The sequence below is a fragment of the Homarus americanus genome, unplaced genomic scaffold (assembly GCF_018991925.1).
Source record: "Homarus americanus isolate GMGI-L3 unplaced genomic scaffold, GMGI_Hamer_2.0 scaffold49310, whole genome shotgun sequence".
Lineage (NCBI taxonomy): Eukaryota > Metazoa > Arthropoda > Malacostraca > Decapoda > Nephropidae > Homarus > Homarus americanus.
The window spans coordinates 746158-770309 of NW_024735038.1; the positions used below are offsets into that span (position 1 = coordinate 746158).

General features: G+C 36.9%; 1 protein-coding gene across 2 annotated transcripts in view; it reads left to right on the top strand.

Moving 5' to 3' along the window:
- Nucleotides 1–17567, top strand: part of LOC121870770 (rhophilin-2-like) — a 129377-nt gene extending 111810 nt beyond the window's left edge. For both annotated transcript variants that reach the window (XM_042372717.1, XM_042372718.1), the window contains exons 6-13: nucleotides 560–684; nucleotides 4791–5049; nucleotides 6345–6458; nucleotides 8006–8273; nucleotides 11339–11533; nucleotides 13454–13680; nucleotides 14245–14406; nucleotides 16496–17567. In XM_042372717.1, coding sequence (XP_042228651.1) covers nucleotides 560–684; nucleotides 4791–5049; nucleotides 6345–6458; nucleotides 8006–8273; nucleotides 11339–11533; nucleotides 13454–13680; nucleotides 14245–14406; nucleotides 16496–16726 — 1581 coding nt within the window. In that variant the 3' untranslated portion in view covers nucleotides 16727–17567. The remainder of the gene's footprint in view (nucleotides 1–559; nucleotides 685–4790; nucleotides 5050–6344; nucleotides 6459–8005; nucleotides 8274–11338; nucleotides 11534–13453; nucleotides 13681–14244; nucleotides 14407–16495) is intronic.
- The last annotated feature ends 6585 nt before the right edge of the window (nucleotides 17568–24152 follow it).

Consider the following 24152-nt stretch of genomic DNA (forward strand, 5'->3'; position numbering starts at 1 on the left):
GGCCTCGGCGAGTCCCTACAACTAGACAAGTCAGGTGATATACCTGTAGGTCTCCTAGACCTAGAGGACAAGGACTGTCAAACACTGACGATGCCGTCTCTCACGCCCGACCCTTGACGTGGGTAGAGTCCTCCTAAATAACACATCAACAAAATCTTTCGCTCAAATTCCTACAGCAATAATAACACCTGGCATATTAACATAATACCTCAACAATCACCATAGACATATACCATAAACCAACAAAACATAAGCAAATAACAACAGAATATAATATAGACAAATCGGTAATAAAAATGAAGGGTTCTCTTACCGATGTGCTCTGTCGGAGGGAAGGAAGTCCTGTGACCACTCCACTCACCTTCCCAGTGCTCATCACCTCTGTTCCGGGCTGAGTAACCCAACACTATTATGATTACCATTTTCTCACAGCCTGGTTGTTTTATTGTTGAATGTATTGTAAAATAAAACTTACTTCAGTATTCAAGTAATTTGTGGATAGGATTAATCTTTTTTTTTTTTTTTAGGTAATATCATTAACTATTGTGTAACTTTCCAGGCCATGCGGACACCAGAGCGAGATGACTCCGGGGTTGCTCTCTTGTTTGAGTACTTCAACCAACTCTATTTTATTGACAGACGCTTCTTCCCTCCAGATCGGTCGCTTGGTATATACTTTGAATGGTAATTGTACGCTTATTTGTTTTACCATTGACAAATGACCTACTACAGGTAATAATTAAACTTTAAGAAAACAACTGGAAAAGTAGATACCTACAGGTTTAAACCCTTTATTTTGAGGATTTTCCGGTTTCCTGGGTTCTCAATTAGGTTAAATTCTCTTCCCTGGGACAGGCTACTTCAAGATTTACTTCCACACACTCACCCAAACTTACAGTACTTACTAAAGCACTACTAATGGTACATTTTAAGCTATACAGTGACCCCTCGTTTAATGAACGCCTCGGTTAACGAAATTTCGGTTAACGAACTGCCTTCCATAAGGATCTTCAATTCGGTTAACAAACAAAAATTCAGTTAATGAATTTCTTACGAACCGACCTCAACATGTTTTCGCTTGCACTGACCGGGCAACCAGCTTTAATATCAGTCCGCCAATACATTAATCGGTTCTAGGGCTTAAATTCCTTACTATTTTAGTAAATATCAAGAAGTTTATACTATTCAATAATTTTAAAAGTTTAATATTAACTTTTTTAGTCATTTTAACAATTATTGAACATAATTGAAGGTAAAGAAACTAGTTTCTGGCGTGCCATCCAGCCTGTTAACACACCAGACAGGCGTTAGTCTCTCTCTGTTTTCACTGGAGGTAACATCTTGCTTGAGACTCTCTTCAACTAAACGCTTTTTTTCTGTGTTTCCAAGCAAATTATTGGTCATTTTGAAATATATTTTACATATTGACAATATATTATGCAGTGCAGTGTTGATTTAAAGAAAATAATCTTGAAATACACCAAGAGAACTAAAATTTTATGGATGAAATGGTGCCATGGGGTGACTTCTCTTCCACCCCAATGCCTTTTCTTCTTCCTTCTCCTCCACCCCCATTCTAATTCCCATCATCATCATCATCCAGGAGCCTTCTACATACACACCTCAAAGCAAGTGAACTTTTCTACCATTTTTGTTGAATTTAGGAAATTTTCGGTGAGCTGGAACCAATTACCCAAAAACCCATTGAAACAATGGTTTCGGTTAACGAACGACCTTCTGGAACGGATTGAGTTCGTTAACCGAGGGGTCACTGTACACAGTGCAGTTCACAAAACCTCAGCCATAGTAAGCTAAACCTATAAGTTTTAGCCTTCACCGGTATCTGGTACACTATTAGTCAAAACAATTCCCTACCACTTCTAAAAAGAGTTTAGTTACATCCCAGAAGCTTTTCATGAGACGCGAGACTGTACAAGAAGAGTTCATAAATAATTATTGTATCATTGAATACAGCAAATGCACCACCTCGCAAAGTGATGTAAAGAAAATACTATAATAATATTTTATTAACATAAATAATATATGCTGTACTGTACAGTATAAAGAAAATAAATGTAAGTGTATTGGGCTATTTATTCAATGACAATAATTATTTGTGAACTCAATACAGTACTTCTTGCAAAGTTTCGTGACTGGCAAGAAGTTGCTGGGATAATATACTGTATATATATATATATGTATGTATATATATATATATATGTATATATATATATATATGTATATATATATATATATATATATATATATATATATATATATATATATATATATATATATATACATATATGTATGTATGTATGTATGTATATGTATATGTATATATGTATATATATATATATATATATATATATATATATATATATATATATATATATATATATATATATATATATATATATATATATATATATATACAGTCAACCCTCACATTACGCGGTCCCGCATTCCGCGGTTCACCGTTAACGCGGTGCCCTGCCGGAACCTAACATGCTCACATTCCGCGGTCGTGAACCCCATTACGCGGAGAGCGGCTGGCAAGCCGCGCCATTTTTGGATCCAAACCTCCCGCCATCTGCCATGTTGTGTAAGAGGCGCGAAAATGGTGCGCACAAGGTCGCCCAGTCATCAAAACATTACCAGTTCTTCACCCGCCACCCACTACAGCCGGCCCAAGTCAGTGATAGTGATAATTATAGTGAGGATATGGACTTATATGAACTTTGGGGGGTTTGACAAAGAGGCCCTGCAAGCCTCTGTGGTGGATAGTGATACAATTGATACAAGTGATACAGGTGAGGGCCAATAATCTGCCCTCTGCCTCGGAACCAACCGCCCATCCCCGTGTGCCCAGCCATCTTTTCTACTAATGTAAGTGTTAAAAAACCTAATATTATTGATATTTCTCTTAATTATTAATTGTGTGTGCATGCCATCATAAAGTTAAGATAATATTTTTACTACAACATAGTTGTGTGTCGTCAAAAAGTGGAGTTTGGGGGTCGGCCCGGACTCCATTTCAATTAATCCCATATTCATATATATATATATATATATATATATATATATATATATATATATATATATATATATATATATATATATATATATATATAATCTTGGTATATTCCCAAAGATGTCTGTAACAGCATCGCTGCTGCACACTGCTGTTTCATTTCCCGTGATTTTATATATATATATATATATATATTATATATATATATATATATATATATATATATATATATATATATATATATATATATATATATATATATATATATATATATATATATATATATATATATATATATATATATATATATATATATATATATATATATATATATATATACATACATACATATATATACACATATACATACATACATTATTATTATTATTATTATTATATATATTATTTTATTATTATTTTTTTTTTTGGTAAAACTATCATTAAACTGGGCTTGTGCGAGTGTGTGGAAGCAAAGCCTCACATGGTCTACAGTTAGTCAAGAGGAAACAGTTGGATGGCCCAGGGAAGAAATTTTAACCTAAACCAGTACATGTAGAAGATGTCTAGTTTTTGAGAATCGCCTGGTTTTTTTTTTTTAATGTTAGAATTCATCTGAATTTACAGTTGCCATCGAAAATAAAAATTCTGAAAAGTGCAAAAAAAATCAGGTTTCATTACAGTACTGTAGTTGGTTTCACACTTGACATGCTATCTGGACATGAACAGCAGAGCAACTACCCATTGTGATTTTTGTTTGCTACTCTGATTGGCAGTGTTTAGTACAGTACAGTATACAGTACTCTAGATTTAACGGAATCCGTTATAACAAATTCTTGATTTAGCAGCAGGAATTTTTTTTTATTTTTTATTCGATTTAGTGAACTAAATCAAGATTAATTCTGTTCATACGCTCACACCTACGGAGACACCTGAGACGCATGATATGTACAGTGCATAGAAACATTGGAAACATTATTCATGGCTTACCTTAAACTAGGGGGTTTGGTGTTTGTTTTCAATTTTTCTGTAATTTCCAAACTTTTTTCCAATTGATAGCCACACTCTTTTGACTTTCTCCTCCACACCACTTTCTTTCTGAGACTTCTGGCATGATGTCTAAGCACAGTAGTAGTTGACCAAAAGGTAGACCAAGAGGTAGCAGTGAACAACACACGCAGTGGCGACAGGACACAGACTGAGCGGATGTAAACAAACCCCACACGCCAAGCTGCACATTTGGCGCAGAATTTAACGGAATCAGGCTCGATTTAATGAACAACTGTAGTTCGCTAAATCAAGCGAAAATAACGGAAATTCGGTTTAGTGGAAATTTTGATTAGTTCGTTAAATCGAGAAAATACTATACTGTATTTGTGTACAGTATTTACTGATTATGATGCGTTTACTAAATGTTTAACTTCATCTGGACCATTTTTAATTTTAATTCTGTCTTTTCTTATTTTTTGGCTGTGATTTGGCAGCACCAAGGTGTTTAAAATAATTCTTCGAAGTCTGGATTTCTGACACTTTCATTTTTTTTATTATAGAATCCTTAGGTTGTACTGTAGTTTAAAATTCTTTCTATGTTACCATAAAGTATGTCATATGTAAGGAAGAATTAAAAATCACAGTTTCAGTACCCTTGTTTATTGTTCTTTTCAGAGGTGACAGTTTAAAGTGTTAATATATAATGTACAACTTTTTCTCATATGTTGATATGCGTGATATACAGTCTTTACCATTTTTTTTGCTGCAGGTACGACTCTCTCACGGGAACACCAAGCTGTCAGAGAACGGTTGCATTTGAGAAGGCATGTGTGCTGTTCAACCTTGGGGCATTGTACACACAGCTTGGGGCACGCCATGACAGAACCTCCTCTGCAGGACTTGATGCAGCAGTTAACAACTTTTTGCGGGCAGCGGGGATGTTCCGTTATCTCCATGACACATTTACCAATGCCCCATCCAAAGACCTGAGCCCAGAAGTTCTTGATATGCTCATTCACCTCATGCTGGTGAGTACTGTACAACATATGGCTTATTTATAGAGTACTGTACATACCCAATCTAATTTAGGGGTTTTCCCATATCCTTGCAAATTGGTCTGCAACCAAGATTACTAGGTGGTGACCTGTTGTTGCAGTCTACAAACCTACTTGAATCAAGAGCTTTAATTGCTCCTCTCGTGTGGCAGTGAAAGTTATTTTTCATCTTTCTCATTTTCAGTTCTGAAATGAACATGAGAAAAACATAGAATAAGAATCTGGCCTTAAGTGCAATAATTTATTTAGGTACAGTATTCCCTTAAAGCTTGTGGTTTTAAAGCTTGCGTCCCACGGCTGTGTGCCAGGACAGTACAGAGCACCATTTTTCCCAGGTCATAAGATATACCCTATAATTAGCAAGGTATATTTTGGAGAACAAAAATTTGCTGATTTAATAGCCCACTGTACTGGCAAAGCCAAATCACTGGCTATATGCTATCATGTTTCTCAATACCACAGCTCACTCTCACTGTATGGACCTATTATCATACATTTGTTGGTATTATAAATAAAATTTGCCTAATTTAATACAAAAGGATATAATTATACTTATAGGTACCTACGGTATACACATTACAAATACTTATCAGTACCAGGCATGGTCACTAGGAACTGTCCACTGCAGGGATTATTTACATCCTGTGCACCAGATCAGCTGACGATAGTTATTAATAAATTTATTTTGCACACTCCTGGGACTAGCATGAAAAACTCGCAGATTTTGCTTTCTCATGGGGTCCATTTTACCTAACCTCAGTGAGCTTTAAGGGAATACTGTATAGGCACAGTAGCAGTAATGGATCAGTATTACAGTATTGTGTCTTCGCAGATTTTAAGACTTCACTTATACAGTACTGGATAAAGTTTTACTTAAATTTTTATACTTGGAGAGTGATTTTATTATCTGATGTGAGAAGAGATTGAAAGAGGAATGTAAACAGTGTAGTGGCTGTTGGAATATTACATGCATTTACTTTGTTAAGGAAAAATTAAATACAGAAATGTACTGTTGACCAATAATTCTGGATTTTATACAGTATTTGTATTTGGGCTTTTTGATCTTTAAGGTCAAGTTTGTAATGATAATACAGTAATTTGTAAAAGAGGAGGAGGATATTGCTTATTCTTCACACAGCGTTACCTTCTTGAATAGGAGACCTACCTGGTAGTTAGAAAGTATTATTAAGTTATTTAATATTTTAGCAAAATGTAACCTTCATATGTTTGTTGTATTTGTTGTTAATGTCTTGTACCTCATGGATTAGGCTCAGGCTCGGGAGTGTCTACATGAGAAGGCACTACTGGGCCACGCTGAATACTTGGAAACTGTTGTAGAACTGTCTCAAGAGGCGGCACAGGTTGCTCAAGAGTACTCACAGGTAATGTCTGAACATTATATTATTTTATGGTAATTTTGTTTTGATCTTTATTATATTATTTATCTATTGTATAAGTTCCCATCTAAAAAGAATACCTTTTTAGAAGTAACAATAACATGTTTCGTAATGCCAACACAATATGTTGGGTATTTAACTGTAATTTTTGGTTGCATATTTTGTGATAATGATGAATTTGTTAGTGTATTTACTAACTGGGATACTTATCCTTTCTGACACTTATCAGTTTATTTGTTGGTCAGGCAGTCCATTTTTCTCTGTTACAAACTGCTGGTAAGCACTGGTCATGTATGGGTTCTTGAAAATCTTATTTTAAATGGATTCACACTTAATGCTGTCACAGTATTTTCTTACAGGTTATTCCAAGTCTTCACAAACTCTTATTCCAAAGAGGTTAGCTTTAATAAATTTCTGTACTGATCACTTCTTCAACTTGAAGATGTGACCTCTAGTGGGGGCAATCATCCACCAACATTGACTGAATAATGCTGTTCGTTGCCTAGCTTGTACTTTAGATGGGCTAAAGGTGAATTAAAAGAAATTTATAAGCACCTCAGAGGACATTACTCTGTTTAGTGTTCATACCAATTACTAGTGGATGTCCGCCCCACTAGAGATCACAGCCTCAGGTTATAGGAGGCACAAATTCAAAGAATTATCAGGGTAAACATTTAAGAGTGAGAGTTGTGAACTCTGGAAATAACCTGCCAGAATGTTGTGACTGCACCGATTGTTAACTCATTTAAGACGACTTCACCAACTCTGGCACAGGCTCAGATACATTCTGGAGCCAACACATGCTCAGTACTTGCCAATACGTATTGTGTAACAGAGACATGACCAACTACCTAAGTGGCAAAGAAGATAAAGTATAGATGCCTTTAAACTTATATAGCATTGCCCCATATGTGTCTATAATATAAACTACTGTCGTCTATTAAAGAAATTCTAATCTCTCTCTGAGTGTGGTGGTTGAGTGTTGGTACCAGAGTCGTGGCTGCCTTCTGGACATTGTCAATCAATTAAGTCTATGGTATATCTCAAAGACCAGACAGAATCACAGTACTCCAAGTGAGGACCTTCATATTATAAGTCCTACCAGTTTATTAGGAAGATTCACCTCCTTCAAACAATGATTCAAAATTGTTTTTTTTTTCATTTTCAGTATTAACACCCATAATTGGATATACAAAAGCAAATGCATGTTGACAAGCATTTCCTTGGAAAAAAAAGGGAAAATCAAATATGAACAGCAGATATGAAATGAGGTTGAGGTGGAGGCATGTTGATATACATCTTTGGCATTTATTAGCAGGAATGAAGTTTTTCTACCAAATGCAAGACATTTTTAGAAAGTGCCAGAGGTAATATAAATTGAATGCCATGACAATATTTCATAAAGTTGGATACTGTGCTGTACTTTGAGAACCACTAACTGAAAGGAAAAAATCAGGGAAATCGTCAAATACAGGGGTAATGCAGAGGAATATTTTATGTACTGGATTTTCTAACACGATATGTCCTTGCAGGTGTTGAAAACAATTTCTGGCGCATCAGTGAAGGACTATGTGCCCGCCTCGTGGATCAGTATGGTGCATATCAAAGTGGAATATTACCGAGCTCGTGCCCACTATCACATGGCAGAGTCCTTGCTAACCCTTCCTGTTGGTGTGAAAGATGAGGAGCAACTTAGCCTTAGGGTCCAGGATGCTCTACAGTTTGTTCATCTGCCTCCTGTTAACACCACCACTCTAGAAATTTCAGTCCCTACAACTCCTCAAGAACGTACCCTTCTCGGTAAGTGTAATACTGTATTTAATAGCAGTTGTTATTAATTAAAATTTGATTGCCTGATTTATCTAGACATAACATAAAAATTCAGTAATGCTAATTCCATTTATTTGAACTTTTAAAATTTTTTACCTCCTCCATCACTTGCATTTTTCATTTATTGAACTCTTTGCTCTTTTCAAATGTAGGACATATATTCTTTTACCTTTATCCTCTTCACCACTGATCGGGTCATTAGCCACTTGGGAGATCAGTCACGTCTCTGTTACACACTGTTGGCAAATACTGGCACCAGAATATATCTGTACCTGTGCCAATGTAGGTCAAGTCTGGCAGATTGTTCCAAGAGTTTACAATTCTCACCCAAAAAAGGTTTGCCCTGACAATTTTCCGAAATTGTGGCTTCTTCAACCTTGAGCTGTGACCCCTAGTGGGGTGGGCATACACCAGCTTCAGGTATGAACACTCTACTGAGATGTTTATAAACTTCAATTAAGTCACCCCTTGCCAGCCTATACAGTAGTACAGTATAAGCTAGGCAATTGCAGGTGTTCTCGTCTCATTGGGTAATTGATCGCCATAGAGCAGGCACCAGAGTGGTGGCCCTCCTTTGGACATTTTCAATCAACTGACAGTTTCTTGCATACAGTATCTCAGGGACCAGATGGGGTGCCAGTACTCCAAATGGAAAAACAAAACATTCTTGAAGATTTGTTTGATTCACCTTCTCACAATGGCCCAAGAACTTTAGTTCGTTTTCAACATACACACCTAGGTCCTTTTCAAATTTGATCTCTGTTAATGCTGTTTCCTCATCCCGTTGGAACATGTGATACGCCTCCTTACTGTTAGCATGACCCAGGTGCATCCTCTTGCACTTTGTGACATTGAATCTTAACAGCTATTTCTTTGACCACTCTTGAAGCAGATGAGATCTTTCTGTGGCTCTTCACAGTCCATTTGGTTCTTAATTTCCTGAATAACTTGGCATCATCTGTAAACATTTATATGGAGGAGTGTATAACTTCTGGCATATCATTTATGAAACAAACAAACACCAGCAAGCCCACTTCACTGCCCTGTGGTACCCTGCTTGTCACGGGTATGCATGACAATTTTGTGCCATTAATCACCACACACTGCTTGCAGTCATGAAGAAAGTCCCTGATCTACGCTAGGACGCTTCCCTGAATCCTGTACCGTTCGAGTTTAATTCTCAGCCTTGTCCTGATCCAAGTCCTTTCCACCCATGGTGTATCTGTATAGGAAAGCCTAGCTGGAATATGGGTTGCCTGTTCATCCTATTGCCATTCAGAGGACACACCCACATGTACTTCCCAAAGTCTATCACGTTTAAAGAAAAATCTCTTCCTCTTTTCTTCCTTTGTTACACAATTTAAGACAATATACAACTCATGAATTCACTGGCTTTAAACTTGTAATATGTTCATATTTTATACCACAAATTACCCTAATTTGTTTCATTTTTGGCTAATGAATTATGAAGTGTTATGGGTAGGTAACTGCCAGCAATAAAGAGAAGTTTATAGTGGAAGGAAAGATTGCTAGAAGGTGCATTTGTGTACAGTATATACAGTATAGTGTAGTTAGACATGAATGGTAGTATGAAGTTGGTGTGAGGTGTGGCACAGCATAAATTTAGGAGTACTGTACTGTACATTTAAAATGTGGAAACGATATTGTTGAAACGGCATATGATTCTTTCTTTTTATTTATGCAGGATACAAGATTGAATATTTAATCAGATTTTTTTCTGGATTTAGCACAAGCTGCTGCACAAAATTGTATTATATAATACAGATGTGTCCATTACACAATGGTGTAAAAGAATGAGGTTGCTGTAAGGTGCAATACAACCTACACAAAAGTTTACAAACATGATGAGGATTTAGAAAGCTAGGATCATGAGAGAGAAATGAAGCTCAAAGAAGCCAAGGTGGAAGGTGGAATAGGGTGAGGTGAGGTTAAGGTCTTATAAGAAGATCGTTCAGATATCTAGATGGTCCATGCCTCATAACGATCTTCAAGAGTGAGGTTCTTCCTTGCCTGGAGTACTGTCACCCCGTCTGGTCCCCGAGATATGCTCGGGACTGTCAGTTGATTGAAAATGTCCAAAGGAAGGTCACCAGACTGGTGCCTGCACTTTGGCACCTCAGCTACCCAGAGAGATTAGAGCGCCTGCAATTGCCTAGCTTATACTACAGACGGGCAAGGGGGGGACCTAATTGAGGTGTATAAACATCTCAAAGGGCACTACTGAGTCGAGCGTCCATACCTGGAACTGGTGGATGCCCACCCCGCAAGGGGTCACAGCTCTAGCTTGAAGAAGCTGCAAGTCCAGAAAACTGTGAGGGTGGACTTTTTTGGAGTGAGAGTTGTGAACTCTTGGAACAACCTGCTAGAGAGTGTTATGATGGCACCAAGTGTGAGCTGTTTTAAGATCAGACTTGACCAGCACTGGAGCAAGTTCAGATACATTCAGGAGCCAGTGCATGCCCAATACTTGCCAACAGTTCGTAACAGAGATGTGACCGACCACCCAAGTGGCTAACGAGCTTATCAGTGGCGAAGAGGATAAAAGTAAAGTAAAAGTAAGAAAAAAAATTGAGTGTTTGGTCTGAACTTGGGAATGGCTGCAGATCTGATTTAAAGCTCCTTACCTCCCTTAGATCCTTTGTGTGTTGCAAGGAATATGGGTGGAGAACTGAGCTTGTGACTTATTTGCTATTGCTGAGGCGAGTTCTCAGAACAGAATTTGCTTTGGTGTACAGTAGTCGATTTGGTCCATGATTCATTCAGCCAAAAATGCTGATCATGTGGGATACATTTACGTTCTTCTCCAAACAGAAAATAGGACTGCACAAAAGCTCAAACCATTTTTTTCTTGTACAGCATATGTTTTCTCTTGAGTTATGGATATGGGGATTTATGCAAATTAAATACTAAATAATTATATGTAGTGAGAATTAGTCTTAACTATTGTGATTTATTTCAATCAAACAGCTGTTTCAGTCATACTAGAAGCTCATTCTACTAATTGTCTTTTCAAGGTCTGGCTCATTGTCGTGAGTCGGTGTTAGTTCACGAGGAGGCAATGCGACAGCAACGAATGTGTCGGGAGCTCAAGAAAAAGTCTGCTCTGACAGAAGTGTTGAGCTTTGGTCATGAGGCTGCCGTTCATCTTCTTGATCTTTATGAAGAAGAAGAAGACTTACTAAATGTTTTGGACCCGCCTCCCATCGCACGTAAGTTTGAGTGACAGAAGATACTCCAGGTGTTTAGAAATACTGTAATTGTTAATGGGTTACCTTTTGAGAGGCCGGAGGATTTCATCACCTTTGTACCTTTAATTCACCCCTTATAGCATAAAAAATATGAAAGATCTATTTTACACATTCCAACCCAAAAGCCTAAATACTGTAGAATTCACACAAATTATGAAGGTTATTAATAACACCAATTCAGGCTCCAAGAGCATAGTAGACATTTAAGCTGGTACTTACAATACGGTACGTAATAAAATTTAAATAAGAATGAGGAGTATGTTTCAGACATGGTCTGCCTAAGACTAGTAGAATCAGTATAGGGACCATGGCCAAGGATTGAAAGAGAATGGGTGAAGAAAGTGATTGACAAAATGAAGAATGGAAAGGTGGCTGAAAGCTCTCAAATAGTTGCAGAAGGCTTCAGATGATGTAGGTGTGTCATTGATAACCAAATTGAGTTATACAATCATGATGGAATGTATTTTTCTAGGTGACTGGCAAAAGAGTGTGATTGTGAATACTTATAGGTGATGCACATGAATGTGGGAACTAAAGGGACCTAAAGCTGTGTCAGGTTATAAAATTTGTGCAGAGTGACTGAGAAATTGATAAGAGAAAGAGTGGACATTAGTGAAATACAATTTGGGTTCATGTCAAGTAGGGGAATTACAGAGGCAATATTTATGGTCAGGCAACTACTTATTTGTAAATTTATCGAAGGCATTTACCTGCAGTAAGATACCAAGTGAAGCAGTCAGGTGGCCAATGAGAAAGCTAGGGGTCAAGGAGTCTTGTTTGAGTGGTATGGTGTATGTGGGCTCAAAAACTGTTGTGAAATAAATGGTGAGGTATTTGAGGTGAAAATAAGTGTTCATTGGGGGTCTGTCTTGAGGCAGTATAATGGGACTTCAGAACTAGTCTGCCCTAGGAACTGTTGTATACTGATGACTTGGTGCTGATAGCCAGGCAGAATTGAAGAGGCAATGATGAAATTTAAGAAATGGAAAGATTAAATAGAGTCAAAGGGTCTGAGAGTGAAGTGGCAAAAACAAAGTATTGATTTGTGGGTAAGGGACCTGTGGTGGAAAGTGAAAAATAGCCATGTGCTGTCTGTAAGAAAGGTGTTGGAAGCAAATCAATAGTGTGCAAAGTGGGTACACAAGAGGTGCAGTGAGGTAATTAGCTGATTTTAAATGTCCTGTTTGTGCAGGTAACCATGTGACTCAACAGTAAGGATATATTTCTGGACTGTGCCAATGGATTCTGTTACCCGAGTGACCTTGATCACTGCTGGAGTGGGTCCTGAAGCAAGAGTCAGAAGTGGCTGGAGGAAGTATAAGGAGTATCTGCCTTTAATGACAACAAGGGGACATTCCCTTTGTGTGAAAGAAAAGAAGTATGCAACCAGTGTGAAAAGTGTGATGTATGGCAGTGAAGCATAGGCAGTCAAAGAGGATGACATATGTAGGCTTGATTGAGCTTAAATGAGAATGGTGAGGTGGATGTGTAATATGACACTGAAAGATAGAAAACCCTGCTCAGAACTAAACGTGCAGCTTGGTATTGAGAGTACAGGGTATTGGCAAAATTTTGCATAGAGGTAAACTGAGATGATTTGAGCAAGTGGAAAAAATGGATGAAACCATGAGTCTTAATTGTGGAGGGGAGGAGAGCCAAGAATGACATAGGGAGAGATTTTAAGAGAAGACATTAGAGTTAAGAACCTGACGTGACCATGCAGCAAGTAAATATTTGTAACCCTTGCAAATGTGGAAAATGACCTTAAAAAATTGCTTCATTGTTAGTTGCACTGTTTCTTATAGAGCAGTGCATTTTAGGTAATGAACAAATTTCATGAAGAAATGTGCAATTAGGGTAAATTTTCATAAAATGTTTCAGCGGCAACAAAGGTTCAGCTTTCCCTAACTGCTCCGGACTTCTCACAACATCGTGTAGAGGACGTGTTTAAGCTGTTGGGGCCAGTTGCTGTGTTCTCTGCCAAGCACCAATGGTCAGCACCACGGCCCTTATCAATAACACGAACGCCGACTCAAGGTTTTGGCTTCTCAGTGAGAGGAGATGCACCTGTGGTCATAGCTGGTGTGGACAGAGGCAGCCTAGCAGAGGTATGTTTTTCAGTTAAATAATTTTGGTGTCTTAGAAAGTGGTTGTCAGTGTGCCAGATTTCATTTTTCATTATGAATTCCATAATGTGCATTGTAAGGGGGCAAGGAGCTTTTCTTTGTACATAAAATAATATATACTGTACCAGTAAATGAGGAATAGATAAAAATAATAATAAATAAAATATTAAAAAAAACTCCTGCGTTGCCATTTGTTTCACGAGACAGCGATCCGAAATCCCCATGCCGTTCCCCTGTTCTCTATGCTAACTCCTGCGCACGTAAGAAATTTTTATTTCCTTTATGTTTTTGACCTTAAAGTATATTTTTTTCACGTTATGTATGAACAATTGTGTGTGCATGTAACAAAGTGAGAAAAAATTATGTCTATCCCCTTTCTGTGATAACTCCCATATATATAGGTATATATAATTTTTTTTTAATTCATAAAAAATGTATAAATGAAATGTATAGCAAGGCATACCAGTACAGTACTGTTATATACTGTATATATATATTTTTCACAAGTATGATTTCATGTAAAGAAATCTTTCATTGACATTTCAGAGAGCTGGCATGAATGAGGGTGACTTGGTGGTGTGTATTGGGACACGAGATGTGAAGTGGATGCCACATGATGAGGTAGTGTGCCTCATACGAGATGCTGGCAACACGCTCAACCTGACACTAGTCACACCTTGTGACAAAACCTATTATAAATTACCAAAAGTAAGTACTTTTTCAATTTATCACTAACCTGTGTACTTGATAATTTTGTCAAGGGCTATTTTGAAGCCCAATACTGTTTGTGATTCCACAGCTTGGGGTGGTAGACCATTAGTGAATTTTTTTTAATCAACCAGATCTGAGTAGAAAATGTAGGAAGTGATGCTGAGGTGTACTGTACAGTACAGTACAGTACAGTACTTGTATACTATGTGGAGGTAGATAGATATTTATTTATAAAATCATCATACACATTTACAATTGGATGAATAGGCAGTGCAGGTACAGTATACAATTTCCAATATACGTACTGTACCTCGACAGTACAAACAGTAATACAATTTGACGAAGGCTGATCACCAAAGCCATCAAATGTTATCTCCAGGAGGTTCCTTTGAAGTATTCAAGTGTAGAGAAGCAAAATTAATGGTGTCTATAGAATAGTAGCATGTAGACAATCGGTTATCTTTTTTAATGACCAAAGAATTTGCTTCACAAGCACCTGCACAAAATGCAATGATCCTTTATTGTGGTGTTACTAGATATTCTGGGCCAGTGGAGAAAAATATAGTGCAGTACTGTATGAAGTATATCAGAACAACAATAACAAAATATTTTCTTTTCTTCCCTGAAGGTCAGGCTCATCCCTAAGAATTGGGTAAAAATTCATGTAAATAATATGATTTCCCCTCCTAAGAGTAACATATGGTACCGCATGCCCTAAAAATTCGCGAATAGCCAAATCCGCAAAGATAATTTGCTGACTGGGTACATTTTTACTCGTGTGCAAAGAAATGTACAGGTATATTCCCTTTGTGTTTGTCCTTAGGACAATTATTTCTTTTACCTGTATTGTATATATGTGTGTGTAGACACACAAAACACATTCAAATAAATAATAATGGGAAAATCCTTTCACAAATAATCTGAAACAAGACAACAAAATGTATCAAAATGTAGAAAAAATTGTGAGTCTACCCTCAGGTCAACTCTGTGCTTTTTTATTAAAGTTGAGTTGGTTGGATTGTCATACAGCAATTTTTTCCTCGTAAAAATTAGTCTCTAGAACGAATGACATCTGAGTGCCAGCTGGGTTGATAAGTACCCGGGTAGATCAAACTTACAGAATTTCTTTCGTAGCTATCTAGCCAACCCAACATGAAGGATGTCAGTAATTGTGGTGTAATAATGTGTACTTTTTTCACAATATATATGTAGGATGGTGTGTGCATGTAACTGAGTAAAAATAAATGAAGAAGGTTACATATACAGGTGCTCCTCTACTTACGAACGAGTTACGTTCCTGAGGCTTGATTGTAAGTCCAATTGTTTGTAATTCCAACTTTACTCTTGTAGATACCAAACCTATTGTAAAAAATGAAAAGCTTATAGATATTTAGTACAGCTATACCCTTTAATACAACCTTAAAACCTGGCTCACTCTTCTCCTCTTAGGTAATGTTTGTTCTATCTGGAATTTTCTTCAAAATAATCCAGTCTCATCCACAGTAAACACCTGTTCTGGCAGGTAATCCCCCTCCCCAAGTGATGATGTTTGTATCTCTGAAAGTTTGTAAGTTGAACGTTTTTAAGTAGAGGAGCACCTACTGTATCTACCTGAAAATACAAGTTGAAAAAACCTAGCTACAATGCCATGATTAATCACTGTTAAGCACTATTCTATCAGTAAACTCTATTAATAACAGTAAATCCAGTGAAATATGGCTGCAAAAATGACGGCAACTTTAAAACTACCCGCAGACAATCTTGGGTACATCTAGGGTGTCATCCGCGAATAATCAAGAGCCGTGAATTGTAAGGGCATGCTGTACAGAAATCCTCTTTGGTACTGTAATTTGCCTGTTGTCTGTTCCCACTTTTTCTTTTTTCAAATCACTTACACACACTGTACTGTATTACAGTAAACTTACTTTGCCTATTTTCAATATCAGTGGAATCTGGGACATGAGAAGAAGGTAGTTAGTTAACAATAGAATATGCTGTACATATTAACTTAAATACCTGTACAGTACTGTATATAAATAGAAGATTTCAAAAATATTTCATGACTAATTTTACGTATATTTTATAGAGCAAGAGTCTAAAGGACATATCACCACACTCCACCACAAGCAGTAGTAGTGGAGTTAGCAGCAATAGCAGCACCAGTAGCAACAGCAGCCATTTTGGTTCAGTTAATAGTTCCACACTATCAACCAAAGACAAGGATAAACGGAATAGCTGGAATCCCTTCAAGCGATCAACATCAAGAGACAAACTGAAGTCTGACACACTTATTGACTGTAATGTTATTTTACGGTAGTTAGATTCACTGTAAAGTTCCCTATATTGTTTGATTACTGTATTAACACTCTGGATTACCAGCCATCAACCACCCACACACTGCTGGACTCTACCCCTGACAGCATGGGTTTGAGTATGGGTTCTGTGACCCATAGAAAATATTTATACCTATGACCAGTCATAGCCAGACACTTTTGTGCCCTGGGCAAGTTTCACAACTGGCTCCAGGAATCTCCATTGCTCAAATAGAAACATGAAGTAAACTAGCATACTCTGTTTTGGAAAATAACATCAGCTTTTTCTCGACTTATCGGGTGGAGAGGAAAAACTCAATGAGCGAAAAACAACAGATTTGGGAGGAAATGGAAAGAGTTGCTCCATGGGAGGATCATTTGAGGGTGAAGAGATGGGAAGAGGGCTGGGGGAGGGGATAGGTGGCAGGAAGTAAAGAAATGGGAAAATGAAAGAAGACGGGAGGAATAAAAAAAAAAATAGAATTAGTGCAGCTTAACTTATTCCATTATTTTTTTGGTATCTTACCATTTTTTCAAACAATGATCATTTTTGATAAGATATGAATAATAAACACAACTCATTTTACTTAAACACACATGTTCTTTGTGTTCACTTTCAGTTAAATTTTCAAATGCAAGTTGTCAAAACAAATGTGGCAATGTTTAGCCGAAGCGGTTTTATTCTTATTAAATTTATATTTTTATGATTATTGATCACTTCACTGGCAGTAGTTTGTTATACAGTGGTCCCTCGGTTAATGAACACAATTCGTTCCACAGAGTCGTTCGTTAACCGAATCCATTGTTTCAATGGGATATTGGGTAATTGGCTCCAGCTCACAAAAGTACATACAAAGTAAAAAACAAAATGCAGTAAAGTACACTTACTTAATGGTGTATATGTAGAAGGTTCCTGGTTGATGATGATGATGGGAATGAGAAGTGGAGGTGGAGGAGAAGGGAGAAGAGATGGAAGTGAGGATGGAGGAGAATTCACCTTTCAGGGTACCCATGCTTGATGCAGTAATTTCACCAATAAAATTTTAAGTTCACTAGGTGTAATTCCAGATTATTTTATTTAAATCAACACTGCACTGCGCTATATATTATCAATATGTTCACTAAATTTCAGAATGACCAATAATTTTAATGTAAAAATGCCAAAATATTCAAGACGCCAACAAAATCGATGTTCACGCCACTGTAAACAAAGCCAAACTGACGCCTGGTGGGTGAGTCAAGCAGTTGATGGGCGCACAAAAAATTAGTTCCCTGTACTGCATATATTATCAATATGTTAACTAAATTTTAAAATGACAAATATTTTTAATATAAAAAATGCAAAAATATTAAAGACCACAACTTTCTTGATATTTACTCCACTGGAAACGAATGTAAACATAGAACAGATTACTGAATTGGCAGACTAGCCCATCAGCTGATGCTCACAACAAAACGTGTTTGTCGTAAGGATTTCGTTAATCGAAGTTTTGTTCATTAACCGAATTGAAGATCCTTATGGGAGGTACAGAGGGTAATTCATTAACCGAAATTTTGTTAATCGAACCGTTCATTAACCATGGGACCACTGTACAAAATAAAAGATCTGTTTAAAACAACATGGCCCACGTCTGGCAAAAAGCAAGCCTCACACACCAACGTTCAAGGCACACTGAGCCACTGGATGTCTGCGAGTCTGATTTTGTTCAAAGAAGTCGACGTCATGGATCGACAGCCAGTTTGTATTAAATATATTAATAATTGTAAAAAATAAATAAAATAAAAATGTATACAGTAACAATAAAGATAAAATATGTCAATAAATTTTGTTACAGTATTTGAAAATGGCATAGCTATCCTAAAAATTTGACTATCATAAGATTGAAAAAAAAATTCCCAAGCAGCTTGCCAAAATTTCAGTCACATGTTGAGACATGAAGAAGACCCGTGCTTAGCGCCCAAATTATGCCCTCTTACCCTGGCTACGGTACTGCTTTTGACTATAGGAAAAGTTCTAAATGAAGTAGGACTGCCATTTTGTTACCCCATAAATATTGAAATATTTATCTAAATGTTATTTCCAATACAGTAAATACCCTGTATGCTGTAAATGAAAACTCATTTCTTAACTAAATCATGAGTTAAATACAAAATGTAGCTTTTGTATGGATATGTAAAAGGTAATTTTTATTTTTTACATTATTTTTTCGAAAGTACAGTATTGTGTATGTAGACAAAGCTTATGATCAATGGAATATATAACTTAAATTTTGTGGAATTTTCTTGGTACATTTCATATAAGAAGTGGCCCAAACAGTAAAGTAGTCCAGAGTGTTAACATTTAAATTACTCTTGCATAACTGTAATATATACCAGCAAATTCAGTATTATTTTTGTTTATTGGAATACATACTGAACCTCTGCAGTGGTAAAGATTTATTTACTTGTTAAGGTTCTAAAATAACCAGCCTGTGGAATTTGTTTTTAAAAATTCACTTTCTTCAGCAGAATGCTGATAATAAGGATTTAGAGGCTTTTATCTTTCAACATCTTTGATATAGGGTACTTAAAAGAGTAAATATACAGGTTGCTTAGTAAGTATTCACATGGAAGTAATTGGAGGAGGCAGAAAAAAGTAAAGGGAACACTGGTAGAAAAACAGATTTGATGTGTAGCAGATCATGAAGGCATGTGCAGAGTAATTGTAGAAAAATAAATTACAGTCCACAAGAAAAACTAATCGGCATATTAATATAATGAAGGTAAATCTATGCTTTATGTTGCAATTTTATTTTCTTGGAAGATCATTGGTTAATGCTATTTACCTATGACTAGCTATGAAAACACAATTACAGTATGTAACCTTTTAACATTTTCTTATACTGAAGTTGTGGTTTAGCTTACTGGTGTACAGTAATGAAGACATGTTAGGGAGAGGTCTCATTCAAACATATAGGTGATTTGATATTCAAATCATAGTGAAAATGATTTTAAAAAACTGGCTTGATTGAATTAGTGTATAATCTTTCTTGTTTGTATGCATTTAAAGTGACTATATAATTGTCCCTTTAATGCTGTGGGATGTTCTGCATTTTATAGCATAATATCAGCTTTCAGTCTTAAATTCATAAACCGTATCTTTATAAAGTATGAACATTAATAAAAATTTTAAGATATTACAGTACAGTATTATAAAAGTTGCACAATTTTGTCTTCTCTAGTATGTGTTGGGAAGTTGATTGTTATATATACAGTATATAGACAGCTAAATTTTACAGAGAAGTGACAGCTTCTTAACAAGATGAGAGAGAATCATCATTAAGTTTGTAGGGTTCTATGAATTCCTGCTTTGAAAGTAAGTGTTTCTAGTGTATTTTTGTTAGGTTTATATGGAGTACTTATTTGAAAATATTTGATGTCTGTAGGTGGGGAAATGGTAAACTTAAAGCTAATGTGCTGCTTAAATTTTGTTTTTAGTAGCAACTTGTGAAGTAACTTAGTTTGTTAATTGTCTGACTGCTTAAGTGTATTGTATACTGGATTGTAGTCCATGGTACTCACAATAATATATGTGAATATATAATCATATATAATCAATCTTGAAGTATGAACCAGTTGTAAGCTGAAGTGGTGTTTGTTGTTTGTGCATAGGAGAGTGGCATTAGAACATAAAATTATTTTAATCTCGTGTATAGGTATTTTATCAGCAGCAGAATTTTTTTCTCATGACTTTCTTACAAGAAAAATTTTACATTGGCAGGTAAATTCACAGTGTTATATTAATTAATATATTATGTATATAAATATATATATATATACAGTATATGTAGTTGGGTGTGTGTATCTATAAATGTGTATACCTGTGCATACATCACCTATGTATGTATTTATATGTACAGTATATACCCATGCATGTCTATACATAAGTCTGTATGTATATACTGTACAGTACACATATATGCATACACACACTATTATTATTGTCTTCCTCTGTATATATTTACCAATTGCTTTCCTATACTGAACATGTAGAGTCCTGCCCAATAATCTTAGTACTGTACTCTCGTGTGCAGATAGTGACACCTGGCATTTATTGTTGTCTACTACAAATATTGTAGTTGTAAATTCTGTGAGTGAATCTAGGGTTTAGTGACTGAGCAGTTCCTGCAATACAGGAATTGCTGTAACTAAACCGTATCTGCACACAAGATAGAGTATGAAGATTATTGTGTGGGACTGTACTTGTATACCTGTCTATCTGTTGGTAGGCACTTGTCTGTAATTGTGTGTATATATCTGTAAATTGCTGTAAATGCAAGAAAACTTCTATTGAATATGTATGACTAAAGAAAGAAGTAAAACACAAGTATATTTTTTAATTTTTGCCATTAAAATATAAGGTATTAAATTATTTTCAAGCTCACTGAATTATTCTTACATGTAACTAATACAAAAATAACCTTGTATGTAATTGTGATTTGTACATAAAAATAAAAGTAATGAAATTCACTAGTTTTCTTTGTTCCTCTAGCCAATATAGCAAAAACTTCTCGATTATTTTTTTCTTTTTAATTGGGAAATTTTATTATGATGAACTTACTAATTGGTTCACAGTTAGACATTGAGTAAAGACAAGGTTGTGCTCTACAACAATGCCCACTATATTATGCAGTACAGTACCTGTACAGTGTTGTCTGGATTTACGTGGTTTTTGTTTACGCGTTTGGTCATTTACGCGGTGCCTTGCCAGAATGAAATGTTTTAATTACACGGTATATTTCATCATTAACGCGGTGAGCGGCAGACGCACCGCGCCATTTTTTTCTCACGCGGTCCATTCTTGACCATAAGCGGTGGGGGGTGCGCATTAGATTGCTCTTACGTTATCGCTGATGTCATATGACGTATCGGACTGTGATTGGGCCATGCATTCTTACCATCCACGCATTCCCTCCGCCGCTAGCTGTGATTGGTCTATTGTAACATGACATGCCCTGCCACTAGAAGTCGCTGACCTAGCTGGGCCAGTCTCATTGTTCTCAGTCCGTGTATACAGTTCTCTCTTGCGCCCGCTATTCCCCTCACAGTGGCTTCCGCTGGACCCCCACCACCCGAAAAAAACCTTGAATTACCTGGACCAGGCCATGATTATGTGAAGGAAATCATTGAGTTGGGGAAGAAAATTAAACTCATCCTTGACAACGACCCAGACGAGCATCAGTATGAAGTGTCTAATAACCATCTGACGAAATTTATAGAGGTGTATATCCAGATCTATCTCGACAACATCAATGCTAGTCGTCAACGTAGTATTAAGGACTTCTTCGTCTGCAACCCACCACAACCACAGCCAGCCCAAGTCGGTGACAGTGACTGAGGATATGGACTGTGAGGGGTTTGTCTGGGAGGCCCTGCATACCTCTGCAAGTAGTGAAAGTGATTCAACGGAGGGCAACTATCTGCCCTCTGCCCTGGAACCAGCCGCCATCCATGTGTGCCGACCCATCTTTTCTACTAACGTAAGTGTTAAAAAACCTAATAATATTGATATTTCTCTTAAATATTAATTGTGTGTGCATACCATCATAAAATTAAGATGTTATTTTTGCTACAACGTACGTATTGTGTCGGAAAAAGTGGAGTTTGGGGGTCGGCCCAATCTTTATTTCAATTAATCCCATATGTTCTGTTATTTCGTTTACGCGTTTCTCGTTTTACGCAGACCTCTGCGGGTTCAATTGACCGCGTAAATGCAGATTATACTTTACTTTGATTTCACCAGTGTACTGATTTTGTGGTATCGTTATTGAGAAATTTTAATGCTTGTGTTGAGAATACGTATTCTAAAACACAAATAGCCTACTAAAATTATTTTTGGTTCCTTTTGTGCTGAATTCATTTTCTAACAAATTTTTCTAGCTAAACATAAATTTAGAAGAACACTTGAATAACTCATCATTAAATCAATACCGAATGAATGCTGAATTCCACCCAATACTTTAATATCCTACATATAACTTACTAGTCAAGGTCTAGAGAATACTGTACAGCTTCTCCCCAACTTACGACCACCCACACTTACGACCTGTCTCGGTCCGTAACGACCACCCGCACATATGACCGCCGCAGTCGGTACCAAAATTTCTTTTAAATGACACGTGCATTTATTATACTGAAACGTTTCCGTCCTGTCCAAGAGTGTGGCGTGGCTTGGGTCGCCACGTGGTTACAGCACCCAACCTGTAGAGCGCTTAGTTGGTGTTTGGCTGTCGTTGTATCCGCAACTGATCGCGCTGTGTACTGACATTATTTTTGTATTTAATTGACTTTAGAATGACTGGAAAGCGTACAAGTGAGAGTGCTGGTAGTGCTCAGAAGAAAAGGAGACAGTCAATTACTTTTGAGACGAAAATGAAGATAATAATGCAGTATGAAAATGGAAAAACTGTAGCAACAATTTCATGCGACCTAGGCTTCTCGTACTCGACCATATCTACTATTTGAAGGACAAGGAACGTATTCGTGAGGTAGTGAAAGGATTAGCACCTTATAAAGGGAACTATAATAACGAAGAAACGACAAGGTCCCATTCATGAGATGGAAAAATTACTTGTGATATGGATGGAAGACCAGATACAAAAGTGTGTACCCTTAAGTCTTCTAACCCTACAGGCTAAGAAGACAAGAAGCCTTTTCGAAAGCTTGAAGGAGCAGGCAGGAGAAGAGTGCGAGTAAATCTTCACAGCAAGTCATGGGTGGTTTAACAGATTTAAGAACTGCTACAGTTTACATAATGTTAAGGTGAGTGGAGAGGCAGCTAGTGCTGATGTTGTTGCTGCCGAAGCTTTTAAGGAGGAGCTAGATCGTGTCATAGTGGAAGGAAATTATTTGCCTGAGCAAATATTCAATGTGGATGAAACTGGATTATTATGGAAGCGCATGCCTGAACGGACATATATCCACAAAGAGGCGAAAACAATGCCAAGATTCAAGGCATTCAAGGACCGAATTACACTTCTGTTGGGGGGAAATGTAGCTGGTTTCAAGATAAAGCCCTTCATGATCTATCATTCAGAGAACCCCAGGGCTTTTAAACATGTCAGCAAGCACATACTGCCAGTGTTTTATCGAAGTAACAAGAAAGCCTGGCGACCCTAGTACTGTTTGAGGTTTGGTTCATGACTTGCTTCATTCCTCGAGCCAAGGAGTATTGTCTGCAACAAGGGATTGCATTCAAGATTTTGTTTAATTTTGGTTAATGTTCCAGGACACACACCACACCTGGACGAAATGCACCCTGATGTTAAGGTAGACTACATTCCACCTAACACTACCTCTGTCATCCAGCCCATGGATCAAGGTGATATTGCAGCTTTTAAAGCTAATTATTTATGTACGACCTTTGCTCAGGCTGTTGCTACTACTGAAGGT